The 17,626-nt window shown below is 40.6% G+C and overlaps 1 protein-coding gene across 10 annotated transcripts in view; it reads right to left on the reverse strand.

The window, feature by feature from the left end:
- Positions 1-17,626, reverse strand: part of EXOC6 (exocyst complex component 6) — a 324,395-nt gene that overhangs the window by 135,778 nt on the left and 170,991 nt on the right. For 8 of the 10 annotated variants that reach the window (XR_011382367.1, XM_051823933.2, XM_070057613.1 and 5 more), the window contains 3 exons: positions 16,412-16,616; positions 12,880-13,035; positions 10,692-10,760 (listed from right to left, as the gene is read on the reverse strand). Coding sequence is in view for 9 of the 10 variants with exons in the window: in XM_051823933.2 (XP_051679893.2) it covers positions 10,692-10,760; positions 12,880-13,035; positions 16,412-16,616 (430 nt within the window). In the remaining variant the exon portion in view is untranslated. The remainder of the gene's footprint in view (positions 1-10,691; positions 10,761-12,879; positions 13,036-16,411; positions 16,617-17,626) is intronic. The other 2 variants (XM_070057614.1, XM_051823934.2) reach the window with 1 other exon arrangement.

A 17,626-nucleotide genomic window follows, 5' to 3' on the forward strand; every position in this document is an offset into this window, starting at 1 on the left:
ATGTTTTATTATCCAAAAGCAACCTGTACTTCCTCATCATAGCATGTATCATACTGAGCAAAATTTCCTGCCACCCATGTTAGAGACTCAGATGCAGTCCCTGCTTCCTAGTTTTAGTTTGGACTATGCCTGGCAGTTGCAGCTACTCGGGGAGGGAATCTACAAATGGAAGATCTTTCTTCCTCTGTCACTCTGCCTTTCAAATAAATACATATTTTTTTAAAAAAGAACTTTTAAAAATATATTGTCACTGAAAAAAAATCTGATTTTCTTTATACTTAAGTACCTACCAAAAACATGACTTTTTAAAGAAAATATTTGAAAGGCAGAGTTACAGGGCTGGCGGGGGGGGAGGCGGAGAGGGCCTTGGTGGGAGAGACAGAGAGATCTTCCATTTGCTGGTTTACTCCCCAAATGGCTGCAATGGCCAGGAGTCTGGAATTCCATCCGGATCTCCCATGTGAGTGACAAGGGCTTGAACACTGGGCATGTTCAGCTGTCTTCCCAAGTGCATTAGCAGAGAGCTGAATTGGAAGTGGAGCAGTTGAGACTTGAAGCAGAACTCATATGGGACGATGCCAGTATTGCAGGAGGTGGTCTGATCTGCTGCACCACATTGGCCCATGACTTCTTTTTAATGCTGTTTAAAATAAAGTCATGGTGCAGAAATATTTTTAGTCTAGATATCCTCTGAGGAATTTATTTCAGTTTTATGGAATCAATTAAAAGAATTTTTAAAAATCTACAGTTCACTCATATAATTTTAATATGGTCACGAAATTTTTTCACCATTAAGTTTTTTTAAAAAAATTTATTTTATTTATTTGCAAGGCAGAGTTATAGAGAGAGGGAGAGAAAGAGAGAGAGAAACCTTTCATCATCTGGTACACTCCCAAAACAGTCATAATGGCCACTGCTAGGCCAGACCAGAGCCAGGAGCCAGGAGCCAGGAGCCAGGAGCCAGGAGCTTCTTGTGGGTCTCCCACATGGGTGCAGGGGCCCAAGGCCTTGGGTCATCTGCTACTTTCCCAGGCCATTAGCAGAGAGCTGGACTGGAAGTAGAGTAGCTGGGACATGAACCAATGCCCATATGGTACTGCCCATGACAGGCTACACCACAATGCCAGCCCCTCACCATAAATTTTAAAGAATGCAAAGGAGAAGTGGGTGTTTGGCCTAGCAGCTAAAATGTCCACTAAAATACCTATATCCCGTATCAGAGAGCCTGGGTTTAGTACCCAATTTTGGCTCTTGATTCTAGCTTCCTCCTAATGCAGAACATGGGACACAATAGTGATGGCTCCAGTAATTAGGTTCGTGCACCTACATGGGCGACCTGGACCGTGTTCCTGGTTCTTGACTCCTATCCCAGGCAACTCCCCGGCACTGTGGGAATTTGGGGAGTGAACGTGCAGGTAGGAGTTCTCTCTGTCTCTCATGTAAATACTAAAAATAACATAAAACATACTATAAATTTTAGGACTATAACTGTCACATCTTAATTTAAAAATATCCAAGCCATTATTCACCTAAAAATACATGAATTCTGGGGCCAGCACTGTGGTGTAGCAGGTGAAGCTGCCACCTACAGTGCCGGCATCCCATAAGGACACCAGTTCAAGTCCCGGCTGCTCTACTTCCAATCCAGGTCTCTGCTATGGCCTGGGAAAGCAGTAGAAGATGGCCCATGTGCTTGGGCCCCTGTACGCACATGGGAAGACCCGGAAGAAGCTCCTGGCTCCTGACTTTGGATCAGTGCAGCTCCAGCCATTGTGGCCAATTGGGGAGTGAACCAGCAGATGGACGACCTCTCTCTCTGCATAACTCTTTCAAATAAATAAAATAAATCTTTTAAAAAATACATGAATTTGAATTCCTTAACATTTAGAAAATTTACATTTTTCTTTCTTTTTTTTTTTTTTGACAGGCAGAGTGGACAGTGAGAGAGAGAGACAGAGAGAGAAAGGTCTTCCTTTGCCGTTGGTTCACCCTCCAATGGCCGCCGCGGCCGGCGCACCGCACTGATCCGATGGCAGGAGCCAGGAGCCAGGTGCTTTTCCTGGTCTCCCATGGGGTGCAGGGCCCAAGCACCTGGGCCATCCTCCACTGCACTTCCTGGCCACAGCAGAGAGCTGGCCTGGAAGAGGGGCAACCGGGACAGAATCTGGCGCCCCGACCGGGACTAGAACCTGGTGTACCGGTGCCGTTAGGCGGAGGATTAGCCTAGTGAGCCGCAGCGCCGGCCTCATTTTTCCTTTTTCTTCTTGAACTCCTATTTCCAGCCTACCACACTTAAATAAATTTTTTTTCTATTTTCTAATATAATGTTTCTATTTTTTATTTCTGAGATTATTAGACTGTAGGTATTTGTGTAGTTTTTTTCTCCCAGATTAATTATAATTAGTACTTACCTGATCTAAATAAAATATTTGATAACAAATCAAAAAGTAAAGTTTGTTATCTATTTGAAAGAACAACAGAGTGATAGCAAGATAGATAAAGACACACATCACACACAGAGGGAAGGAAACAAAGATCTTCCACATGCTGGTTCAATACTCAAATGGCTGCAATGGCCAGAGCTTGGCTGGAGCAAAAGCCAGAGGCCAGGAACCAGGAATTCCATCCAAGTCTCATACACACATGGGTGGCAAGGGCCCAAGCACTTAGGCCATCTTCTGCTGCCTTCCCAGGCTTGTTAGTAGGGAGCTGGATCAGAAGTGGAGCAGCCAGGCTTCAAACCAACACTCCAACACAGGATGCCAGCATGGAAAGTCACAGCATAACCTGCTGTACCACAATATTAGTCCAAAAGTAGTTTTTATTGAAAATGAGGATCTTAATAGAATGAATGGGGCTTTTTTTTCTCATTAATACACTTTCTAGTTAAAATTTGGCAGCTGCAGATTTACAGCATTTATATATATATATACACACACACACACACACACACACACACACACCCTAAAGCCTAATTTTATAATAGAGCCAGTTCTCCCAGTCAAACTAACAAGTCAAATTGTATTTAAGATCTTTCAGGAAAGGTCTGACTTCATGTTTCACTTCAAATAAACATGTAAACATGTGTTTTGAGGAATACTAGAAAAACCACTGAGAAATAAATTATGTGATTAGAAAAAGCAATCAAGATTTAAAACAATTTAAAACCAATTTTAATACTTTATTTATTCACCTTAAAATACTTAAAATACTTTATTCATGAACCTTAAAACAAGATAACAAATCAGTTTCTCATTACTTAATATGTAATTATGCTGGGGCCGGTGCCGTGGCTCACTTGGTTAATCCTCCGGCTGCGGGGCTGGCATTCCATATGAGCACCGGGTTCTAGTTCCAGTTGCTCCTCTTCCAGTCCAGCTCTCTGCTGTGGCCCGGGAGGGCAGTGGAGGATGGCCCAAGTGCTTGGGCCCTACACCCACATGGGAGACCAGGAGGAAGCACCTGGCTTCCTGGCTTTGGATCGGCATAACTCTGGCTGTAGCGGCCATTTTGGGGTTGAACCAATGGAAGGAAGACCTTTCTCTCTGCTTCTCTCTCTCACTGTCTAACTCTATCTGTCAAATAAATAATAATAAAAATATATATAATTATGCAATAAAATATTTATATAGATAAAATTCCAGATTACTTATGAAGTATGATAAACAATATTATATACCTTCAATAAATATGTGGGCCTACATAAAACTTTGGTGTTCAACTTTTGGAAGTTACTAAATAAAACTAAGCATAAAAATCAAGCACAGGGATAGGTGTTACGGTGCTGCAGGTTAAGCCACTTTTTGGGATGCCCACATCCCACATCAGAGTGCTTGGGACTCAGTCCTGCCTCCACCTTACTCCTAATATGCATGGAAGGTAGCAGACAATGGCCCAAGTACTTGGGTTCCTAGAACATCATGGAAGAACTGGATGGAGTTCATGGTTCCAGGCTTTAGCCTGGCATAGCCCCAGCTGCTGCAGTCTTTTGGGGAGTGACCAAGAAATAGAGGATCTTTTTCTTCCTAAACCCCTCTGTGCACGCATATATGTATGTGTGTGTGTGTGTGTGTGTGTGTGTGTGTCTGCCTTTCAAATAAATAAAAATAGAACTTAAAAAAATCAGGCATGAGATGGAGGTGTCTCAACTTCTAGGCAAAACATCTGCCCTAGGAGGTAACAGTGTATTTAACTGCAATTATCCATGAAGCAGGCAGAGGCTAGTTTCCACCAAAGATCACACTGTTACCTGTAGTAACATTGGAAATAAGGTTTCCTGGTGTCTAGTTTCATGTTTTATATTTTTTTAGACTAGATCAAAGTGAAGTTATTAATTAATTCAGTGATTAAAGTGGCCTAAGTTGTGGTTTGGCTCTTTGACAACACCCTTCAAGTTACATGTTCTCTTACAGGTTCTGGGTTTGGTAGAGTAGAATGGTTTTTGTCTTTGGTGGGTTTTTCTTTTTAAGTTTTATTTATTTATTTATTTGAGAGGCAGAGTTACAGAGAGAGGGAGGGAGAGAGGAAGAGAAAAAGAGGTTTTCCATCACAGGTTCACTTCCCAAATGATTTCAATGGCCAGAGATGGGCTAATCCGAAGCCAGGAACCAGGAGCTTCTTGCAAGTCACCTATGTAGGTGCAGGGGCCTCAGCACTTGGGCCATCTTCTACTGCTTTCCCAGGCCATAGCAGAGAGCTGGACTGGAAGAGCAGAAACCCAGATATGAACCAGTACCCATATGGGACGCCGCCGCCATAGACAGAGGCTTAGCCTATCACACCACAGTGCCGGCTCCTCTTTGGTAGCTCTTAATCTTCTGTTTATGCAGACACAGCAAACTAAAATTAGCATTAATAATTACTTCTGTTATTTAGCATTATCTCTGTTCTGAATCTGTATGGCTCAAAAGGACAAAGATCATTAGAGTGTGATTTATTATTCCTTCCCCAGTATTGCTTCTGATACTTCATAAATATTTGTTGACCAGTAATTGACTCTTTAATGCCACATTCAGTTTTTAATGAAATAATTTTATAGCACTTTATCTTGATAGCTTATGTCAACAAGCACTAAGCCCTCAGGCAAAGAATATATATTTATCCTTGTGCAACAAGTGTTAAGCAAACAGACACTATATGAGGTTTCAGTATGGCACTTGCTGAGAGAGATACATTGGGTATTAGGTTGCATTTCACTGTCCATGATCAAAATTAAAGAAATAAAATCATGATTAAAATTAGGAAGTAAAATCATGATTAAAAAATCAAAAGTCAATGGTAGAGAACCAACAGAATTATAGAAAACCTTAGACTTCACAGAATCAATTTTGTGACTGTTCAGAAACTGTAAAATTTTCTCAAATATTCAAAATAAACATTCTGAATATTCTCAGAATTTGTCTTTATAATTAACTATATTAATTTATCATTTTTGATCATTTTAGTTCTTCTTATGTTATATCTTTATGATATGAAGAGTTTAAAAATTCAAGTAAAACCACATTTTAAAAGATGTCAATTTTTTTCAATTCTGGCACTACTTTTTTCTTTTTTACTGTGTTGGTGTGGTCTTACTATTCTTTGGACTTAAATGTTCATTAGCATAGTAACTACACTTGATCTTAGCCAAAAGGCTGAGAAGCGATTAGCATAATAACTAATAGTTATATGTATGACCAAAAAATTATTTGGTAAAGCTAGTTTCTCTTTATTTATTTTTTTAAAGATTCTATATTTATTTGACAGGCAGAGTTACAGACAGTGAAAGAGAGAGAGACAGAGAGAAAGGTCTTCCTTCTGTTGGTTCACTCCCCTAGTGGCTGCAACGGCCAGAGCTACAAGGATCCAAAGCCAAGAACCAGGTGCTTCCTCCCTATCTCCCATGCCAGCACTTGGGCCATCCTCCACTCTTTCCCAGGCCATAGCAGAGAGCTAGACTGGAAGAGGAGCAACCAAGTCTAGAACCGTTGCCCACATGGAATGCCGGTGCCGCAGGCGGAGCATTAACCTAGTGCACCACAGCGCCAGCCCCATCTCTTTATTTTTATAACTCCTCTTCCTTCCATCTGTTATTATTCCATGTCTTCCACTTCCTTGCATTTGTCATTGGGCAAATTACTTCTATCAGTTGAGTTTCTCATTTATAAACATATAGTTAAAGGGGCTGGCACTGTGGCACAGTGGGTTAAAACCTCCTTATGGGCACCAGGTCTAGTCCAGGCTGCTCCTCTTCTGATCCAGCTCTCTGCTATGGCCTGGGAAAGCAGTGGAAGATGGCCCAAGTCGTTGGGCCTCTGCACCCACATGGGAGACCTGAAAGAAGCTCCTGTCTCCTGGCTTCGGATTGGTACAGCTCCAGCTGTCGTGGCCAATTGAGGAGTGAACTAGTGGATGGAAGACCTGTCTTTCCGTCTCTACCTCTCTCTGTAACTCTTTCAAATAAATAAAATAAATCTTAAAAAAAATACAGTTAAATTTCTGAGGCTATATTGAGTATTAGTAAATATATATAAAGTACTTAGAAAGTATCCACTAAGTAAATTTTGAAGAGATTATAAAAAGGTTAACGTTAATCTGTAAAACTAGGTCTATCAGCTATAAGTCCATTTTAGCTAAAAGAGCTCCACTTAAAATTTCAAGGCAGCATTTTCTGCTCTCTTTAATTAAAGTGTCTTGTTCAAAGATAAAAGGTATAATTTCAAAAAAACAGAGAGAAAATATTAAAAATGCTGTAAGAAATACCTACAGCATAGCTTATCACTTTTCAGGCTTTGAGAAATCCTAAGAATTTGTGTGAATTTTGTTAGCTAGCCATGTCCTTAACTTTCAGAGTATGGAGACGCATTTCTTAGAATAAGGAATACTGCATAAATGAATTTCCAAATATGTTTGATGAATACCGATTATAGTTGAGGAGTACTGGCCTATGAATTACTAATGATACAAGGTTTTCAAAGAAGTCTTGGGCTAGAAATTTTAAGGAAATAATTTTTAGATCCTCAGCTTTTTTTGTATAAAGTATCTGCCTAGGAACGCTAGCCTACATTCACAGTGATAATTTTTCTCTAACTGTTGGTACTTTGTTCAATCTCCTTGAAATCCTTTGCTTTTTTTTTTTTTAAAGATGTATTTATTTATTTATTTGAAAGGCAGATTACAGAGAGGCAGACAGAAAGAGAGAAGTCTTTCATCCACTGGTTCACTCCCTAGATGGCCACAATGGCCAGACCTGGGCTGACCCGAAGCTAGGAGCTTGGACCTTCTTCCAGCTCTACCAAGTGGGGGCAGGGGCCCAAGGACTTGGGTGGGCCATCTTCTACTGCTTTCCCAGGTCATAGCAGAAAGCTGGCTCATAAAAGGAATGGCTAGGACTCGGACCAATGCCCATATGGGATGCTGGCACTGCAGGCCGTGGCTTTACCCGCCACACCACCGTGTTGACCCCTTGAAATCCTTCTCTTAAGGAGCTGGAAGTGCCTTGGATCTATCTCTCCCCCACTTTACACTATGTTATTAAGATTGAAGTGAATCAATCACGTGTGTGGATATAGAAATTTGAAAGCCTAGATTTCTTACCTAGATTGGGACAAGCCTGCAGCATTAACTTTTTTTTTTTTTTTTTTTTTTTGACAGGCAGAGTGGACAGAGAGAGAGACTGAGAGAAAGGTCTTCCTTTTGCCGTTGGTTCACCCTCCAATGGCCACCAGGGCCGGCGCACTGTGGCCGGCGCACCACAATGATCTGAAGCCAGGAGCCAGGTGCTTCTCCTGGTCTCCCATGGGGTGCAGGGCCCAAGCACTTGGGCCATCCTCCACTGCACTCCCTGGCCACAGCAGAGAGCTGGCCTGGAAGAGGGGCAACCGGGACAGAATCCAGCGCCCGGACCGAGACTAGAACCCGGTGTGCCGGCCCCGCTAGGCGGAGGATTAGCCTATTGAGCCACGGCGCCGGCCCCAGCATTAACTTCTATTTGCAGTTGCACTGTGTAATCAAGCTAAAGCCTATTCTTGGACACTACTTGCTCAGCTCCTTGCCACATGTGTTCTCTACAAGGTTGCTGAGAGGTTTTATGACTTTGCAGCTGCCTTCCCCCAGAGTGAGTGATTCAGCAGAGAAGATGGAACCTAGTCTCTGAAGTGACATACCATGACTTTTGTTCTGTCCTGTTGGCCATATATACTGACTTTGGTATAATGAGGGAGGGACTACCACCAGATGTGAATACTATGAGGTGGGGTTCTTCGGAGGCCAACCTGGAAGCTCCCACACTTGCTGTGTAAAAAAAAAAAAAAAAAAAAGCCCTATCTTCACTGATAATAGTACTGTCAAATGCATTTTATTGATGTGTAAAAACCTCCAGGGTGCTAAGGAAAGGAAATGTCTCTTTTGATGATTAATCAAGGAACTATGTACACACAGGAGTTTTTTCCTTCCTGCACAAATTTCTGTTAATGGTAAATCATTAGAAACAGCAGTATATTTTGTCCTGTGGTGAGATGTACTTAGTCAAGACATATGGTAGGGAGTAATCACACAGGTGGGAGTAATGATAACACAATAATTTTAAATGACCTCTTTTATCCTCAACTATTGATAATTAATATTACTTTATTAAGAAGCAGTCCTCTGACAGTATAGCAAAGAGAAGGTAGCGCTTTTTTTGTTTTAAAGATTTATTTATTTATTTATTTGAAAGGCAGAGTTACAGAGAGGGAGAGGGGGAGAAAGAGAGAGAGAGAGAGAGAGAGAGTCTTCCATCTGCTGGTTCACTCTCCAAATGGCCACAATGACCTGGGCTGTGTCAGACCAGAGCCAGGACCTAGGAGCTCCAAATGGATCTCCCACGTGAGTACAGAGGCCCAAGCATTTGGGTCATCTTCCACTGCTTTCCCAGGCTACTAGCAGAAAGCTGGATCAGAAGTGGAGCAGCTGGGACTTGAACTGGCACCCATCTGGGGTGCTTGCCCTGCAGGCGGTGGCTTATCGGGCTATGCCACAGTACAGGCCCTGAGAACACAGTTTTGAATGAACAATGTCCTATATATTTCAATGTAAACATGATTTTGGCTGATCTTGACACTTCTCCTTGGAGAGTTGTAAAGAAAAACAGCAACTGAAGCTAAATCTTTTAAACATTAATAGTGTTCTCTGGGGCTGCCAAAAAATTTCATGTTACACTGGCTAACCCTTTTTTTTTTTTTTTTCAGTTAAAGCTGTTTAACCAAATTGTCATAAGTGCAAACCCAGTTACATGTTCAATATTTGCTACTTTATATTTTAAAAAGTAAAATCTTGGAGCAAGCATTTAGCTTAACGGTTAAGATACTCAGGTTCCACACTGGAGTGCCTGGGCTCAGGCTCTAGCTTCTGACTGGAAGTCTATTGTGTTGGCTCAAGTGATTGGGTTCTAGTCACTCACATGAAAGACCTGAATTGAGTTCTTGGCTCCCAGCTTCAGCATTGGTCACCAGTCATTGTAAACATTAGGGAAGTGAACCAGTAGACGGGAATTGTCTCTCGCTATATATCTCTTTCTCTTTCTCCTCATCTTCCTCTTTCTCTCTCTCTAGGCCTCTCATACTTTTCAAGTAAGTTCATATTTTAAAAAATGTATAAACTACCACTTGACATTATAAAAGGCAAAACATTAGATTTGGAAAAAATCTGAAAGAATTTTTTAATACTCATACACATTTGAAGAATTAATCACAGAATAGACTAAAGGTATTATTGATTTTATACTAAAGGATGATTTATTATGACTTTAGAAAGAGTCATTCTCCTAGCAAATCTACTCATCAAGCTGAACACACTTGAAACATCACTAACTTATTTATAAAATAATATTTATATTGTGCTTATATATGCTCTTTTAAGACAATGAGTTTACTTTACATTTATATTGTGCTTATAAATGCATTTTTATCTTGGACAGTTAGTACAGAGTTAGTTCTGTCTTTTAATAGAGGACTGTAAGAAAAAAAGTTAACTGATATAGTTCTTTTCCTCTAATTAACATAATCATCATCCTTTCTCGATCATACGATTTCTCAAGCCTCTGAACTCCTTTAAAGTAATTGTCTTAAGAAGGCAATAGATTGGGGGTTGACTTTTGGCATAGCAGGTAAAGTCATGGCCCACAATGCTGGCAGCCCATATGGGTATCAGTTCATGTTCCCTCTGCTCCATTTCCAATAGAGCTCCCTGTTAATGGCCTAAGAAAAGCAGCAGAAGATGACTCCCAAGTGTTTAGGCCCCTGCACCTATGTGGTAGACCTGCATGAAACTCCTGGCTCCTGGCTCCCGGCAGTGGCCTGACCCAGCCCTGGCTGTTGTAGACATTTGGGGAGTGAACCAGTGGATGAAGACTTCTCTCTCTGCCTCTCCCTCTCCCTCTCTCTAAATATGCCTTTCAAATAAATAAAAATAAATAAATAAATCTTTCTTTTTTTAAAAAAATAAGGCAGTGAAATGACATAATCAAAGAAAGTGCTAAAGAAAAAACACGAAGAATTCCATATCCAGCAAAAGTATTCTTAAAAACAAGGGGAAATTAATACATTATTAAACAATTGAGAGAATCTGATACTATTATATCCATGCATAATTTTTCTATAATACACACTTCTCATGAATTTTCTGAAGACCCCTGTATATAAATGTATTAACATACAAAAATAAAACACACTTACCAAAACAGAATAAATGTGCAAACATCTATAAACAGGGGAAAAATCAACAAGATCCTGAACAGTTAAGACCTGAAAAATAAAACAATTTTTAAAAAATTATAAATAGTCAAAAAAATTATGAATCAAACTGCTGGTCAACTCTTAGAATGTAATGTTAGACAAGGAGACTCATGGACTTTTTTTTTTTGAGAGAGTTACACAGAGAGAGGAGAGGCATAGAGAGAGAGAGAAAGAGAGAGAGAGAGAGAGAAAGAGAGAGAGAGAGGTCTTCCATCCGCTGGTTCACTCCCCAGATGGCTGCAACAGCCAGAGCTGAGCCAATCCAAAGCCAGGAGCCAGGAGCTTCTTCCAGGTCTCCCACGTAGGTGCAGGGACCCAACGACTTGGGCCATCTTCCACTGCTTTCCCAGGCCATAGCAGAGAGCTGGATCAAAAGTGGAGCAGCTGGGTCTCAAATCAGTGCCCATCTGGGATGCTGGCACCACAGGCGGTGGCTTTACTCACTATGTTGCAGCACCAGCCCCTCAGTAGTTCATGTTATATCTTTAATGTACTTATAGAGTATTAGAAAATTGCTATGGATATCTAAAGACATCTCATTATTGCCTTGTAAAAATTCTGCATGGATTCATGGTTTAGCTATAGCAAAGTTCCTTCTCTTAAGCAAGTAAGTCATATTATTTACTATTGTTGGGGGCCTGGCACTGTGGTGTAGTGGGTAAAACCGCCACCTGCAGTGCCAGCATCCCATATGGGTGCCAGTTTGAGTCCTGGCTGCTCTACTTTTTTTTTTTTTTAAGATTAATTTATTTCAAAGGCAGAGTTACAGAGAGGCAAGAGAGAGAGAGAGAGAGAGAGAGAGAGAGAGAGAGAGTCTTCCATCCACTGATTCACTCCCCAGATGGCCAGAGCTGTGTCAATCCAAAGCCAGAATCCAGGAGCTGGAAGACCTCTCTCTCTGTCTCTCCTTATCTTTCTCTGCAACTTTGCCTTTAAAATAAACAAAACAAATCTCTAAAAAAAATAGACAACTTTGTGATGAGAATAAAAAAATAGGATAAGACAATGAATTTGAACACAAAGGATGGAAAAAATTAATATGTAAAGATTATTTCAAAGTTCTAGTTATTAGGATTTTTCTTTTTAAAAAATCTTAACTTTGGGGCCGGCACCATAGCTCACTTGGTTAATCCTCCGCCTGCGGCGCCAGCATCCCATATGGGCACTGGGTTCTAGTCCCGGTTGCTCCTCTTCCAGTCCAGCTCTCTGCTGTGGCCCAGGAGGGCAGTGGAAGATGGCCCAAGTGACTGGGCCCCTGCACCCGTGTGGGAAACCAGGAAGAAGCACCTGGCTCCAGGCTTCGAATCGGCACAGCTCTGGCTGTTGCAGCCATTTGGGGGGTGAACCAGCGGAAGGAAGACCTTTCTCTTTGTCTCTCTCTCTCTCACTGTCTAACTCTGCCTGTCTAATTTAAAAAAAAAATCTTAACTTTAACAATATTGGAAGTTATTCTTCAGTATCTCAGCACCATCTGGAGAAAAAAACGGTAGGCGATCCAGAATAGGGCCAAATCGCAAGGCCAAGACACTACAAAATAAAAATTTTACCTCAGGGGTGGGCATTCGCCAAGCCATATTGGGGTGCTAAGCTCAATACTTAGCTACACTCTTGACTCCAGCTCCCTGCTAATGCAGACCCTGGAAGGCAGCAGGTGATAGCTCAACTGATAGCGTTCTTCACATGGGAAACTAGATTGAATTCCCAGCTCCTAGCTCAGCCCCAGCTCAGCTCTGGCAGTTTCAAACATTTGGGGACTGAACTAGTGGATGGGAACCCTCTTTCACTGTCTCTCTTGCTATCTCTGCCTCTCAAATTTCTTTTAAAAATTTTTAATAAAAAAATCTAATAAAACATTTACCACCAATAATTATGAGTGATCACTGCAATAATTTATGCCTTTACTAATTATGGTAGAACACTAAGGCTTCTAAATATAACCTGTATTATTTTTCTGTCATTATGTTTTTTTGTCAATTATATAGCCTCATATTTCAGATGACTCAACTGCATTTAATAATACATTACAATCTGATCAAGATGGAAAGACTATGAAACACATAAATGTACACTATAATCCAAAAGAAAAAAAAAGGTACCCAAGAACAGATAAAGAAAGAAACCCTATTACCTCTTCTTCATTCTCATCTTCGTCCTCAAGTACATGTTTCAATGTAATTTCATTTCTTTCTTCTGGAATTCTATCATGATTGATATAAACATTCTTCCCAAATTTCATATTACTTTGCTTCTGCAGAGTAACACTGAAGGTTTTCTGGTGCTGTGCCTATTTTGGGGAGAGAAAAATTCATATTATTTCTACTCTAATTATAGTCAAAAGTAGTTCAAAATATTTGTTCCTAATCTTTTCTCTTTTTAATATCTGAACTATAATGATGTCACCTTTTTCATTCATGACTTATGCCTTTGCTCTTCTCTTCTGAACAGTCTTACAAGGGTTCATCAATTTTATCTCAAAAGACTAAGAATTACCTTTTGGCTTTATTATCTTCCCTCCTGTATTTTGTTTTCTAGTATGCATATTTCTGCTCTTATTTCACTCCTTCTTTTGTCTTTTTAAAAATTTTTTTAGTTTCTTGAAATGACAATTTAGATATTTAGATTACAGATTTCAGCCTTTGTTTCCTAATTCATAAATTTAAGGCTGTAAATTTCCCTTTAAACACAATTTCTGCTCATCCTACAAATTTCAATGTTCTACTTCCTTCTTTTTTTTTTTTTAAAAAAAAAGATTTATTTATTTGAAAGAGAGTTACAGAGAGAGAGAGAGAGAGAGAGAGAGAGAGAGAGAGAGATCTTCTATCTGCTGGTTCACTCCCCAAATGGCCACAATGGCGGGTGCTGGGCTGATCTGAAGCCAGGAGCCAGGAGCTTCTTCTGGGTCTCCCATGCGGATGCAGGGGTCCAAGCACATGGGCCATCTTCTACTGCTCTCCCAGGTCATAGCACAGAGCTGGATCGGAAGTAGAGCAGCTGGGACTCAAACCGGCACCCACATGGGATGCTGGCTCCGCAGGCTGAGGCTTTAACCCACTGTGCCACAGTGCCAACTTCAATCCTACTTCAACATATTTTCTGGTTTCAACTGCAGTTTCTTCTGTGAACCATAGGTTATTCAGAATTTTATTTCTTAATTTTTAAAAATACAATGGTTTATATTTACTTGTTACTGATTCCTAGAATAATTCCAATCAGGTGAGAGAAAACCCAATTATTTTAATTCTTTGAAATTTATCAATATTTTCCAAATATTTGCCATATTTGTGGATGGACCAGAATTTAATCAATTTTGGTAGGCGTTCTTAAAAAGAATGTACATTCTGAAATTATGGGATACAGTTATGTGTATGCGTCAATTAGGTCATGGTTGTCAATCATATTATTAAAAGTCTATATGCTTGGCTGGAGCCACAGCTCAATAGGCTAATCCTCCGCCAGCGGCGCCAGCACACACCGGGTTCTAGTCCCGGTCGGGGCGCCGGATTCTGTCCCAGTTGCTCCTCTTCCAGTCTAGCTCTCTGCTGTGGCCCGGGAGTGCAGTGGAGGATGGCCCAAGTCCTTGGGCCCTGCACACGCATGAGAGACCAGGAGAAGCACCTGGCTCCTGGCTTCAGATCAGAGCAGTGCGCCTCAGCGGCCATTGGGGGATGAACCAATGGAAAAAAAGAAGCCCTTTCTCTCTGTCTCTCTCTCTCACTGTCCACTCTGCCTGTCAAAAAAAAAAAAAAAAAAGTCTATATGCTTAGTGATTTTTTTGTCCGCTGGCTCTATTAGTTACTATGAGAAGAAAACTGTCTTATTTGCATCTAAGCACACAGTTTCCAATATGGTTTTTTTTTTTTTAAGATTTATTTGAAAGAGTTACAGAGAGAGAGGGAGGAAGAGAGAGAGAAAGTGAATGAATGAGAGAGAGAATGAGAGAGGAAGATCTTCCATCGTCTGGTTCACACTCCAAATGGCACCAACAGCCGGGACTGGGCCAGGCTGAAGCACTTGGGTCACCTTCTGCTGCTTTCCCAGCCACATTAGTAGGAAGGTTGACAGGAAGCAAAGCAGTTGGGTCTTGATATGGCATCCATATGGGATGCCAGCATCTCAGGTCGCGGCTTTACCTGCAATACCCAATCCATATGACTTTTAAATTAACAGACAGTGGCCAGCACTGTGGCGTAGCAAGTTGAGCTGCCACCTGCGATGCCAGCGTCCCATACGGGCACCGGTTCAAGACCCGGCTACTCCACTTCCAGTCTAGCTCTCTGCTATGGCCTGGAAAAGCAGCAGAAAATGGCCCAAATGCTTAGGCCCTTACACCCACGCGGGAGACCCAGAGGAGGCTCCTGACTCCTGGCTTCAGATAGGTGCAGCTCCGGCCATTTCAGCCATCTGGGGAGTGAATCAGTGGATGGAGGACCTCTCTCTCTCTCTGCCTCTCCTTCTCTCTCTGTGCAACTCTAACTTTCAAATAAATAAATCAATCTTAAAAAAAAATTGACAGCCAGAGTAAGAAGACTATCAGCCAGGTATTTGGGTCAGTTATTGCTTGATTTATAAGAAAAAACTCAAAATGGAGTTAGTGCTGTAAAGACACAGTAGCATTAATCATAATTTTAAAACCAATTTACTTAAATTCACAAGAATCCTAACTCAGCAAACACATGACAACATAACCATATTTCATCATGATAGGGAAAATGACCCCAGGTATGGTCTCCATAGATAAGAAAAGTAGTAAGTTTGGCGTAAGTTCTGTTTTGTAGCTTCTGTTCATTCATAGTACACAAAGTTCTTTTTGTCGACTAAGTTTTTAACTACCTGAGATGAACAAAAAACACCATCAAAAATAATTTGAGGGGCTAGCATTAAGGTGCAGAGTTTGAAGCTTCTGCCTGCAAAAATGAATATAAAAGTATCAGTATGAGTCTTGGCTGCTCCATTTCCAATCCAGTTCCCTGTTAAAATGCTTGGAAAAACAAAAGATGGCTCAAGTCCTCGGGTCCCTGCACCCACATGGGAAATGTGGATGGAGTTCCGGGATCCTGGTTTCCACCTGACCCAGCCCTGGCCATTGCAGCCATTTGGGAAGTGAACCAGCAGATGGAAGATCATTATCTCTTTTCCTCTACCCCTACCCCTACCATGTGTATAACTCTGTCCTTCAGATAAATAAATAAATCTTTTTAAAAATCTTTTTAAAATGAAAATAATTTAAGGGGCAGGCACTGCGGTACAGCACGTTAAGCTGCCACTTCCAACACTGGCATCCCATATCAGAGTGCTGGCTCAAGTCCTGAATGCTCCATTTCCAATCCAGCTTCTTGCTAATGTGGCCAGGAAGGAGGTGGATGATGGACCAAGAACTTGGGTCTCTGCCACCCACATGGGAGACCTAGATGGAGTTCCTGGCCCATCCCTGTCTTTGTGGCTATTTGAGGAGTGAACCAGCAGATGGAAGGTCTCTTTCTCTCTGTCTCTTCAAATAAACAAATCAATCTTTAAAAAAAGAAAAAAGAGAGATGGGGAAGAACTAGGAAAGATAAGAAAAGGGTAAATAAAAATAAGAATTTTATAAAAGATAAGTGAATTTTGGGATATATTTTATTTCTCAGACTATTAATATTAAATTAAAATTCTTTTACTCTCACCTGTTTCATTGCTGTTTCACCTATTTTGTCAGAATGTTTTCGAATGCTTTCCAAAAAATCTTTGAGATCAGACATGGAGACTTCCTTAATATCCTCACGGAGTTTAGGAAGATTTTCTATCATTAGTTGACAAAACCGGTATTGACTAACCCGGGGAAAGTACACATTTTCTAATTGTTCCATAGTTTTTAGGGCAGAATAATACCTGTGATAAGTTAAAAACAAAATTCTGTAAGATGTATTATCACATTCATTTTACAAGTAAATGCAAATCAGTAATAAAGCTAACATTCTCATCAAAAAAGACATAGTAGCAGTAGGTGTTTGGCATAGTAGTTAAGATACCAGTTAAGATGCCTGTTTTCCATAGCAGACTTCCAGGGTTCAATGCCTGGCTCTGCTCCTGACTCCAGCCTCCTGCCAATGCACAGCCTGGGAGACAGCAGCGATGGCTCAAATATTTGGGTTCTTATCATCCACATGGGACACCTACATTGAGTTCCCAGCTCTGACTCTGGCCCCAGTTGGGGGCCACTGAAAGCATCTGGGGACTGAACCAGTAGATGAGAGCTCTCTGACTCTGTCTCTCTATATCTTTCAAATAAATTTTAAAAAATCATAAAAAACACAATAACAGTTAAACAAGTAAAATTAACATTAATTTCTGTTTACTAAGCTATAAACCATAAGAACAAGTTGTAGGCTAAAAATTCATGGCTTATACTCTCCTAAATTTCCTTATTTTACTTCATCTAAATTTATAACACCAAGAGCATTATCACAATTATTACAATATTTTACTTGCATATATAATAGTTTCAGATTTCTACATATTTAATTATTTGATATATAATTTCATACTATCTTTCCCATCATATCTATCACACTCCAAAAAAAGTACATAGCACAGACTTAATTCTAATTAAAGTAAAAATTTTAAAAAGTTTTGGGGGACCCCAGCATTGCATCACAGAAGAGAAAGCGTCCTCCTGCAATGCTGGCATCCCATATGGGCGCCAATTCATGTCCTGGATGCAATATCCTGACTTAAAACAATTTATACAACCTCCCAAAAAGTTTTGAAAATCATCAGTATCAAGCAATAGCTAACTCAGACACTCACCCTCATTTCTGTTCTCCCAAGTTCTCTGTCACATTTCCCTTTCCCTCAGTCTAGCTTATGAACTTCCCTAGGATTATACTCCCTAAAATAGT

This window comes from Oryctolagus cuniculus, chromosome 15 (genome assembly GCF_964237555.1).
Source record: "Oryctolagus cuniculus chromosome 15, mOryCun1.1, whole genome shotgun sequence".
In the NCBI taxonomy this organism is placed as follows: domain Eukaryota; kingdom Metazoa; phylum Chordata; class Mammalia; order Lagomorpha; family Leporidae; genus Oryctolagus; species Oryctolagus cuniculus.